Source organism: Carettochelys insculpta, chromosome 7 (assembly GCF_033958435.1).
Source record: "Carettochelys insculpta isolate YL-2023 chromosome 7, ASM3395843v1, whole genome shotgun sequence".
NCBI classification, from domain to species: Eukaryota; Metazoa; Chordata; order Testudines; family Carettochelyidae; genus Carettochelys; species Carettochelys insculpta.
This window is the reverse complement of record NC_134143.1, coordinates 61,349,128-61,361,319: the sequence shown is the minus strand read 5'-3', so window position 1 is coordinate 61,361,319 and position 12,192 is coordinate 61,349,128. Positions and strand designations below refer to the sequence as shown.

Below are 12,192 nucleotides of genomic sequence, written 5' to 3'. Positions count from 1 at the left end.
TCACCTTAAACATAAAACAAAAAACCTTTGAATCAGAAAAAAGTGCCCACAGGCACCTGATTTAAATTGAAATTGTAATTTAGACTGCTACGACAGGGCATATCATCCTTTGATAGTATATGTGCAAGCCATGGAAAAATGAAAAGCTCTCACACTCAAGAATTCGGAAATGGGCTGATGTGTGGTTACTGCAGTCGACCGTACAAATCCAATATTGGACGGAGAAGCAATGAAAGAAGATGCAGAATCAAAACACTGCCCATAGATCCTTACCACCACGGCTAACCACCGTCTCTCAAGATGAAAAGGGGCCATTATTGTAATTGAGACTCTGGTACTACTAAATGGATGAGATATTTCTGGAACACTACTGCAGCGTGGAGTGCTCCATCTCCTTGGAGAGGAAAACAATGGTAGAGGTATCTGAAAAAGACTCCCAGCTTTGTTCAAGATACCACCGACTTCCTCAGGAAACTATAATCCATTGGTGACCTTCCTGAAAACACCTTCCTGGCCACCATGGATGAAGAGGCCCTTTACACCAATATCCCACATGAAGATGGACTCCAAGCTGTTAGGAACATTATCCCTGATGAGACCGAGGAACAAATGGTGGCGGAGCTTTGTGACTTTGTCCTCACCCACAACTATTTCAGATTTGAGGACAAATTATATCTTCAAATCAGTGGCACTGCTGTGGGCACCCGCATGGCCCCACAGTATGCCAACATTTTTATGGCTGACCTGGAACAACGCTTTGTCAGTTCTTGCCCCCTAGCGCCCCTTCTCTACCTGTACTACATTGATGACATCATCTGGACCCACAGGAAGGAGGCCCTTGAAGAGTTCCCCTGTGATTTCAAGAGTTTCCACCCCACCATCAAACTTAGCCTGGACCAGCCCACTCAAGAGATCCACTTCCTGGACACTTCTGTGCAGATAAGCAATGGTCACATATATACCACCCTATACCAAAACCCCACAGACCGCTATGCTTATCTACACGCCTCCAGCTTCCATCCAGGGCACACTACACGATCCATTGTATACAGCCAGGCACTAAGGCACCCGTATTTGCTCTAATCCATCAGACAGAGACAAACATCTCCAAGACCTTTACAAAGCTTTCCTCAAACTACAATACCCACCTCAGGAAGTGAGGAAATAGACTGACAAAGCCAGACCAGTACCCAGAAGCCACCTGCAACAAGACGGGCCTCGAAAGGAAAACAAGAGAACACTGCCGGCCATCACATACAGCCCCTACTTAAGGCCTCTCCAACTTATCGATTATCTGCAACCCATCCTGGACAATGATCCTTCACTCTCACAGACCTTGGGAGGCAGGCCTGTCCTCACCTACAGACAGCCTGCCAGCCTTAAATTCTCACCAGCAGCTATAGACCACAACACAGTAACTCTAAACCTGGAACCAATCCCTGCAACAAACCTTGATGCCACCTCTGCTCACATATCTACACCAGTGATATCACCACAGGACCTAACATCAACCATACCATCAGGGGCTCCTTTACCTGCACATCTACTAATACAATATATGCCATCATGTGCCAGCAATGCCCCACTACAATTGACACTGGCCAAACTGGACAGTCTCTACGTAAAAAAATAAATGGACATAAATCAGGTATCAGGAATGGTAATGTACAGAAACCTGTGGGACAGCACTTCAGTCTCCCTGGTCACTCAGTAACAGATTTAAAAGTAGCAGTCCTAAAACAAAGAAATTTCAAAAGCAAATGGAGAAAGAAAACTCTGAGCTGCAATTTATTTGCAAATTTGACTCCATCAACCAAGGATTAAACAGAGATTGGGAGTGGCTGGCCCCTTACAAAAGCAGCTTCTCTGCCCTGGGTATTAATATCTCCCATTTAGATTCTGACAATGGGTCACATCCCCCTGTCTGATCTGACTTGTTTTTTCCTATTTTTATACATACTACTTATAATGGGCCATTTCCACCTTGCTGAATACACCTTGTCAGCTCTGGCCCTCCCTTTTACTGGAACCCCACTCTTTAAATACCCCTCTGGAACCCTCCCCACCACTCATGCATCTGATGAAGCGGGTATTTGCCCACGAAAGCTTATGCTCCAAAATATCTGTTAGTCTATAAGATGCCACAGGACTTCTTGTTGTTCTCAAAGATTCAGACTAACACAGCTACCTCTCTGATACTTACCACATCAGTAGACTAGGGGACCATTATGGCTGGCACTGTATGTGGAAGAGGGATAGAAGAGTATTCCACCACTTACATATGGAGCAGCCATACAATTGGGTATTGCTCTCCATGAATACATAGTTAGGGGCTGACACAATGGCAGCATCAGCCTGCACAACCCCGGGAGGGTGAGTCAAACCAGACTGTCTTTTGACTGGTCATTTGCAACTGGGAAGAAAGGAGATATGCTTTACTTCCAAGATGCAGGAGGAATGTTGCCCTCAGATTGAGGAATGATATTATTCCCCTGTATTCAGCACTGGTGAGGCCACATCTGGGAGCACTGCATCAAGTTCTGGGGTCCACACTACAGAAAGGAAGGGGACAAATTGGGAAGAGTCCAGCAAAGGGCAAAACAAATGACTAGGGGCTAGGGTGCAAGGTTTATGAGAAGAGTCTAAGGGAACTAGGTTTGTTTAATCTGCAGAAAAGACGGGGGGGGGGCCGAATTTGACAGCAGCTTTCAATTTCCTGAAGGGGGCTCCAAAGAAGATGGAGCCAGGCTGTTCTCTGTGCTGGCAGAGAACAATGAGCAACAGGGGAAAAACTTTCATTAGAAGGATGGTGAAGCACTGGATGGATTACCCAGAGACAAGGATCAGCAACCAAAATATCAAGAAGAGCAATTTTTCTCCAATTTGGTAAAAAACTTAATCATTAAAGAGCTGAAATGCATGTGAATATGAGATGGTCCTTAATAAATAACATCAAACCATACATTTTGTAACCCCGATTTTAACAACAGTCCAAACACAATGATTTGTAGTGTGATGCACGTTTACTGCAAGACATTCACAAATGTTTTACGTATTCTATTTGTTTACATGTGTGTTTTTGTAGCACAATATTCCTGACTTTCACTCACAAACCTTCTCTCTCTCTCTGGAGGACACTAGTTTCTGAACAATTTTGTTTTTGTTTTTAAAATGACTCTACATCTGCTCTGGTGCTTTGGTAAAGCACTCTTTTCTATATACACTATCCGTGAATGGCTTTCCTCATTTTGCGATCTCTTGAATTGCCACTAAACTAACCACCCCTCACTCATGCATCTGGTGAAGCAGGTCTTTGCCCACGAAAACTTATGCTCCAAAATATCTGTTAGTCCATAAGGTGCCACAAGACTTCTTGTGGTTCTTGAAGCTACAGACTAACACGGCTACCTCTCTAAAACTAGCCACAGTTACACTAGTTGGTGATTTCACCCATTTAGTGAACGTATTCTTTCGTTGCTCTGCTTTGAATAGCAGCTTCTCCATGGCTTTTCTTCTGGCATCTCCAGCTGGACACTGTTCGGCAAAAGTAGTTTGTTTTTGCAGAAAATGCCCCTTGCGGTTGCATTTTTTGTTGTTGGCAAATTTCTCATTGCAAATGAGACAAAGGGAGACCAGCCAAACTCCATATAAATGCAAAGGATTGGCTCCATTAATTTTGAAATTTTGTTTTCATCTTTGATTTTCCTCTTTTTTGAAGCTATTCCAACCCCACTTTAATTATGCCAATTATATTTCATGTTTAATTTGAATTTTATTTCTTAAAATGCATATTGTACTTCACAGCAGGACTGCCACAAGCTTCCTTTTGCAAACCAAGACTTTATTAGCAACATGATCAAAATGCAAATACAGTATCATATCCCACAATGCACTGCACACATTAAAGGGGAAGTTATCCAATGTTTTGAGATCAAATATGGTTTGCTACTTAGATATGAGTTGTTCATTGTTGGGCTTTTACACGTTCACTGTTTATCAAAAATAATCAGGAGAGGTGTTTTTTTTTGTTTAATCTTTGCAATTATAGCAGTGGGAGCCACAAAGAGCTCCTTAAAGAACCACAGATTGCAGGCCCCTGCCCAGAGAGGTGGTGGAATCTCCATCCACAGAGATTTTTAAGTCCTGGCTTGACAAAGCTCTGTCTGAGATGATTTAGTTGGGGTTGGTCCTGCTTTGGGCAGGGGCTTGGACTAGATGACCACCTGAGGTCTCTTCTAATCCTCTGATTTTATGAAACCAGATAGAAGAACTTCTGTATTTTGGCTTTACCCACAAAAGCTCACAACCTAATAAATGTTAGTCTCTAAGTTGCCAGGGGATTGCTTGTTATTTGTGATCACAGCTATCCTGCTAGGCTGTATTTTGGTATGCATCCACAATGCCACCAGTGCATGCTACCCTGCATACCCACACTCATAACAACTGTAGCTTACTGAGCCAGAAGACAGCCCAAAAACTTTGAGCTGAAGTGTGTGTGAAAACGAACACAGTAAGAAACCTGCTAAGAAATCAATTTCCTTTCTTGTGCTGGTTGTAGCTCTAGGCAATGGTAATCACAATTTTACCAAACTGGATTGTGCAGTGATGTAATATAAAAGGCATAAAATCAGGGCAAGACTAATGAAACCTGATGAAATAGAAGACCATTAAGTAACTTAGCTGAGACGACATATGACCAGAACTGACACCAAACACAGACCAAAAAGCAATGGCAGCACTGACACTATATACGTCCTGCTGCAGTTTAATTTAAGTATTAGGAAAGTCTGTATGGGGGACATTCCCCGACAGGCACTGAATACAGAGGACCATTGGCTGAAAATCCTGTGGGAATACCATGACTCTGCTTCCCAAGGAGGTATGGCAGGCAGGGTGAAACTATAGAGAAGCTATACCCAAGGAGGAAGGCTCTTGGGATAGAGGCAAACAACAGGAGGCCAGCTGTTCTAGGGCTATGTGCTTCCACAGGCCTAAATGTACTGGCTGCACAGAAAGCCAATTTGTAAAGCGCAGTAGCAGTCAGTAAGCTCCTATAAAGCTTCACAGCATCAAGCCACCAGGCTGGAGAGAGACCTCTTTCTGAGCTATTCAGCTGAGGGACTGAGGCTGCTGCTACACCATCATTCTCCCATCAGAGATGCCATGGTAATGAGGCAATTCAAAGCTAATGAGGTGCTAATATGCATGTTCAGTGCCTCATCAGCATACGGGCAGCGACACAAACAGACTTCAAATTGCAGATTGACTGTGAAGACGGGGACAGCTTCAAAATAAGTGCCCCACTTTGACATTCCCTTACTCCGATCTAGTTCTGTGGGAGTAAGGGAACATCAAAGTGGGCACTTATTTCGAAGCTGCCCCCATCTTCACTGTCAATCTGCAATTCGAAGTCTGCATTTCAAAATTTGCACGGCTGATATTTTGCTAATGAAGCACTGAATATGCACATTAACGGCTCATTAGCCTGCTTCAAATTGCCTCATTACCATGGCACCTCCGATGGGAGAGTGATCGTGTAGCAGCAGCCCAAGTGAGGCTCTGTAACTCACAAGAGTTTGGGCAGTGGACGTAGGTGTCAAGAGAGGTAGTGGAATAAGTCCTGGAGATCGGAATCAGACTAAGCCTTGAATTGCATTTATTGGAGCTGGCTTATGAATAATAGTAGTAATAATAATAATAAGAAAAGTTAAAAAAAATCAATCCTGCATGACAATACAGAGGGTAGACTAAGGCACCCTCATCATTAAACCTCATCACAGCCAAATATTGTTCTACTTATCCGAATAGTAAAAGCAAAATTAAAAAGTAAGATGTAAAACAGAACCTATACCAGCAGTAGAGCAAATTACAGTGAATGCCTGTAAAGACTCACCCTTTTGAAAGGCATTACAGTCATGTCTAAATAGGCACTTAGCATAGCACTGCTGCCAGCACCACTATGCTCATGAGGTTCCTAGAAATTGCGAATGGGTTGTCCATTTGCAAACTCATGCGGCTAATTAGCACAGATGCGTGGGATTTTGCTGTCTGCAGAGGGGGATTCTGTTGGAGGGATAAGGGACTGGCAACAGAGGGGGGCTTTAGCCTGTAGAGGCACACCCACACTGCCTCTATACCGCCAGCACCCCTCTCTGTCAACAGCAAAATGTTGCGCAGCTATGCTAATTAGCAGCGTGAGTTTGCAAATGGGCAACCATTTGCAATTTCTAGAAACCTCATTAGCATAATAATGCCGGCAGCAGCACTGCACTGCATGCTGGTTTAGACATGATCTACTATGTTAAGTTTTATTCCTCCTTGGAAGGGTACCGAACATGACAGAAGCCATCAAAAATGGTGGAACTTTCTAATTGGTTCACTATACATTCACCTAAGTCTGATGCAGTCCAATCAATGATGAGAAGAGAACTAGAAGAAATCTGGATTTGAGTCTCCATTCTTGGGATATGCTAGCGGCCAGTAAAACTCAACATAAGTTCTTCCCAAAAATCTTCCACCATTTTTGCATATACGTACTGTATTGTACGTACATATTCCTAATGGGAAGCAACATGCTTGTGTGGTCAGCACCGAAAGTCAGTACTCTTTGATTATATTCAGGGCCCCACTGGTGATTTACTATATAACCTGGGGCCAGTCACTTTACAGTTCCTTATTTTATCCATCAGTATAATGCTTATAATATTACCGTGTTACCCAGGGGAAAGCAAGGGTAAATAATGTTTGAAAAGCATTTTGAGGACCTTTCTTCATGGAAATAGTCTAGTATAGAGAAGCCTCAATATGTCAATCTATTAATCCCCAGCCACATCTCATAATTCTCAGCATCAGTGACCATGCCCCATTTTTTGGTACAAGCCAGAATTGTGGCCCCAGTACTATGAAAGAGGGGCAGTTGTTATAGGCAGCTAGAGATTTCCCATGTACAAGAATCCGAGGATGTTGAAAAAGCTAGTGTAGCCAGCTCAATGCCTCACTCCCTGCTCCCCTAGTGATGATGACGTTACATGATGGGATATTACATGTGATAAAATTTGGAGCATTTTATGGCCTGCTCTAATTTGTGTTATTGTTGAACTGGCCCCTCTGGTTCCCCAAGGACAAAGAGAGAAGGTGGTTCCATAGGCCCAGTCACCTTCTCAGCTGCACAGAGCAGCCCAAAGCTTTAAGAGCTGTAATGAGCCCTCAGTCATATTAAGCATTAATTGTTTTTACAAAGTGCACTCGCCCAGTTTAATGCAGTACCCTGGACATCTTAAAATTACGTTTGTTCTCCATACTTTGGGTAATGTTGGGATCTACTCATTGCTAACTGATGAGAATCTAGTGCAAAACTATAAAATGTTAATATAAATGGGTTTCAAACATAAATATACAGACTAACTGTGAGTAAAAGGTTTCCTAGTGGCACCAAAGGCCCTAGGCGCAGATGGCCCAGTACAGGGAGTTTGCTCAAGGCATGAGAACCTCTTCTGCTCTGCAAAGCTACATCCTCCGGGGCACCAGCTTCCCAGACACACAGAGGACGATGAGGTCTTGGGAGTTGGAACCACTGAATCACCAACTACTGCCACAGCAATCAAACACAAATATCTATGGGGAGATGTGGCTGGGGTACAACACAATCCAAAGCATATTGTAGCTCTGAGATTGCAGCAAGAACTGATCCGCACCCCAGGAGGGAGGATTCCCATACTGCAGAAAAACCCTGTGAACAACCTGCATACTAGGGCTCTGAATAAGGCCCAGGTTTTCCCCTTGCCTAGTAACAGTTACACTATTATTCATAAGCAATGTTAGGCTCTTCAATTATTATTAACATTTCCCACCAGTTCTTCAAGCTTGTCAATTATGGAAAAGCTCTACTGAAAGTCATTATTTCATGAAGACATGTAAAGGAAACGTTTCCAACAACATTTTGTAGGAAACAGATTAATGTTTTCACATCTCCCCCAGGGGATAAAAGATCATTCCATCATATAGCGAGTAGCTACAGTTTCCAAGAAAACATATACTGTAACCAGATGTAGACTTTTGTTGTTCAGTGGAAGATGTCAAGTTTTTCCCCTGGTCTGCTCCCTGGTGGAAATTCTGATTCAGAGTCTTGGCAATTTCAGCAGTTCCAAAGATTCTCCCTGCTACCTCATTAATCACTGTACTGCCATGTGCTGTCTTACCTGCAGATGTAATTCTTTTTGCACGAATCCTGTAAATTCAAGCAATTTGGTTTCTCCTTGTCTTCATATGAACACAAAGGAACAATAGTCTGCCGTCTCCTTTCTGTGCAGGCAACGTCTCGGCAGGAGCAGAAGAGCATCCCATAGCTGTGCTTTGGGGGAACTTTGTCAAAAAACAGCCGGAGAGCCTTATGACACTTCCGTTTGTTGCAGACTTCATTAGATGTACTGCTGGTACAGGGTGTTATATAAGCAGATCTATACTTCTTGCAGGTGTCATTTAGGTTACAGGCTTTGGCTGCATCCAAACAATTGTTCCCCTTTGAAAGTGCCGGTTCTGCTGTAAAAATAAACAAACAACATATCTGGGTTATAGTGTGTTCCTATGTTTGTATCCATTTTACAGTTAATGATATCTTATGCATAGATTTGTCAGCTAGGAAATCTTGGCTGCCAGAAAATGTACCCACTCCTTATATTTCTTTGGCTCATAATTTAATGAGAGAAAGAGTGCATGAGCATATGTTAAAATTATTATGGTGAAAAACCCTGAAGGATGACTAGAGTCAGTAGCATTGCACTTTATCTTCCTTATAAAACAAATACAGTAAAAGCATACTGGGTTAATTAGTCCCTGGTGTAACTCCGTTAAAATCAATGGAGTTGAGACATAGAAAAGCTGTCCAATGAAAGAACACAGTGAAGACACAGATTACTGCTGTTTAGTCATTTCTCCAAAAACACTATAAATAGCATTCAATAGCATCAATGATCATACTGCCTCAACCCTTAAAAAGTTCGTATACTCATTCTGCAGGATTTACAGACTACACGTGTTGCTATTAGTACGTAGTTTACAAGGTACATAGTCCACAGAACTTGAAAGGTTGACATGTGCAGTTGAACGCTCCTACATACCTCAATTCTACAGAGCTAACGATAATTTTAGAAGGGCCATATGTACACCCTGAATCTTACAATCTATGGAGGTTACCATCAGTGTTAAAGACACAGGCCAATCCGTGGAATTATTTTAAAATACATTAAAAAACAGACTATGCAGCGGGGCTGACTGTCACCATTGGCCCTGGGATAAGGCAGAAGGGGCTCCTTGCTCTGTACCCCTAGAAAGCTAAGGGCAGAAAGGAGAGAGGCTAGGGCAGTCAGTCCTTGAGTGCCACCCAGACCATGGTGCAGGGGCCCTCTACGTCCCTCCTGGCAAAGCAGCGCTACTGACACACTTCAAAGGGGTCCCTGTGAAACACCAGCCCCTGCGTAACTGTCCCCTTTTCTCCACCTCCCACCAGCAGACCTGAGTCTATGTACGAAGTTATAGAAATGCACAGATTAAAAAGCCTTCATTAAAGTGTGAATTTTTTTAAGTAATTATTATACCTTATGCAAACTTGACAGAATTTATTTGAAAATAAAAGTTTTCAAAATGCCAACTATTTGAAAACTAAGAAAATTGGAATTAAGGTAGACAAATCATTTTAAACTACCATGAAGAACTGGGACCCTCCCAACACTACAGCCCCAAGAAACAGTCATAACTCCCCATTAGCCATCATTTCACTGGGAAGCAAAACACAACACTCTGTGACATGCTCTTAAATAGTCATAATTGCTGCATCCAGAGCACAGGATAGCCTGGATCATTTCCACCTCTGTTTCAGGACTCCTCAGTAATTCTACAAAGGCTCTCTTATAGGCAATAATATTCTTGCTTGGACTGATTTACCACCATACTCAGTTCCATAACAAAATACTCAAAAGTTCAAAGTTATATTCTTTTGTCTTTGTCAAGCCAATCCCAGATCCTAGTACCCGGCAGCTTTGAACTGGCCTAAATTCTGGGATTTTTATATTTGCACATTTACTTCTACTTTGGAAGGGGAGCCTTCCTGCTCCCTGAAGCCCACAGTAAATGGCTCCAGTGTGCTGCTGAAGTCTTGCTAATCAGTGTCTTTTCTACTCTAAATGCTTGATTGACTCACATGACCCTCTTCATTTTTCCCACACCTGGGAAAGAGAGCAGACTGTGGCATAAGTGGGGATGAGATCCATCAACCTTTATCCAGCCAGTAGTAACCCATACACCAAATGGGTGAGGTTCACCATCCCATGCAGTGGCATCTAAACCACCTACAGAGAGAAAAAACGGGCCTTAACAGCATTAGCTGTGAGCCATTTGGCTTTTAACTCAAAACATAGAGGCTCATACACTAAGCTCCAGAGGTCCCAGGTTTTTGAATCTGCCTGAAGGCAGTTACAAAGTCACTCGAAGGCAATATGATGTAAACAATATATTATTATTAGCATCTCCCACATGAACATCTCTGAAGGTTGATAAAGCACAAAAGTTCCAAACGCTATATCTATTTTCAGTACAGCTATATATTCAAGTCACAGTAGAATAATTTTACATTCCACATGCCAAATTTTAATTCACCTCACTTTCTTGTGTAGTAAATATATCACTGTTGTTTGGGTCTTATACTCATAAATACAATTAATAATAAATAATTGGAGATACACATTTCCTAGAAATGGAAGGGACCTTGGGAGGTCATCTAGTCCAGTCCCCTGCCCTCTTGGCAGGACCAAGCACCAACCCTGACACCTATTTGCCCCAGTCCCTAAACGGCCTCCTCAAAGACTGAACTCACAACCCTGGTATCCCTCCCCCATAAACCTTTATAGATACAACATTCCCAACTTTTGAAGAGATTTACACTGTGGCCGACAGCAAATCACTTAACTCTTCTTGTGTTCACTTCCCCATCCATAAAATGGAAATAATTATAGCCTTCTATAGGGCTGGGAATGTAAATATAAATGAATATTGTAAGGTGCTCAGATATTCTGGGGATGGAGCCATAAAAGTCTACAAACAGCAAGACACCAGTTTTTTGAAAAAAGTAATTCCATATGCTCATAAAGCAAGTTGTGACAGGTCTACAGACTATATAATACTTTAATTAAAAGGTCATATTTTAATTATTCCAATAGTCCTGGGAAGAGAGACTAACGAAACTATAACACGAAGTTCTATAGTACCTTATAGACTAACAGATATTTTGGAGCATAAGCTTTCGTGAGCAAAGACCAGCTCTGTTAGATGCAAGTTGCATCTGATGAAATAGATCTTTCCCCATGAAAGCTTATGCTCCAAAATATCTATTAGTCTAAAAGGCGCCGCAGGATTTCTTCTTGTTTTTTGAAGATACACACTAACTTAGCTGCCCTTCTGATACTTATAACCAAACTATGTCAGTACTCCATTTGAGAAGGTAGGCAGCACCACATAGCCCAGGTTGCATGTCTGTCTGTAGCAATGATTTTTATCACTTTCAAACATTTGAATTTTGAATAAACTTAACATTATAATAATGTTAAAATGTTGTACTATGTTAGCATATACAGACAGCCCCCCAACTTACAAACAGGTTACTTTCTGAACACCTGGCCATAACGTGATTTGGTTATAAGTTGGAAATAACCTTATGCAGGTAGTTAACTGCCCACTACCAGTAAGGTTTATAATAATTCACTAGCACTCCAAATGTAAAAAAGCACCTACAAAACAACAATCAACAACGAAAAAGAAACTGAGGGCAGAAACACACGCAAAAAAACCAAACAACTGCAGCAACAGCAAACTGAAATTGATAAACATGAACATGAAATACAAAACACAATGCAATACAGTAATGTAAATAATGTGATGTAAATATTGTAAATAATCTTAATACTGTACAAGAACTTTACCTTTATTCCTGGTATTGTCATGCACACTTGGACTGAAAATTATGAAGGTGAATGCACTGAATTAATCAGATGAGGAACTGGAGGAGGTAGGTGACAATATTACAGGAACAACATAATCAACAGCAGTGCCTTTGTAAAAGGTAATGGTTCAGTGGGGGAGGCATCAGCAGCGCTGGGGGATTTCTTCAAAAAAATATCCATTTTGGATTGGACAGTTTGTTTT

The 12,192-nt window shown here is 41.9% G+C and overlaps 1 protein-coding gene across 1 annotated transcript in view; it reads right to left on the bottom strand.

Moving 5' to 3' along the window:
- GFRA1 (GDNF family receptor alpha 1) overlaps window positions 1-12,192 on the bottom strand; it is a 251,763-nt gene that overhangs the window by 74,671 nt on the left and 164,900 nt on the right. The window contains exon 4 of the mRNA XM_074999809.1: window positions 8,199-8,538. Within this exon, the coding sequence (XP_074855910.1) occupies window positions 8,199-8,538 (340 nt within the window). The remainder of the gene's footprint in view (window positions 1-8,198; window positions 8,539-12,192) is intronic.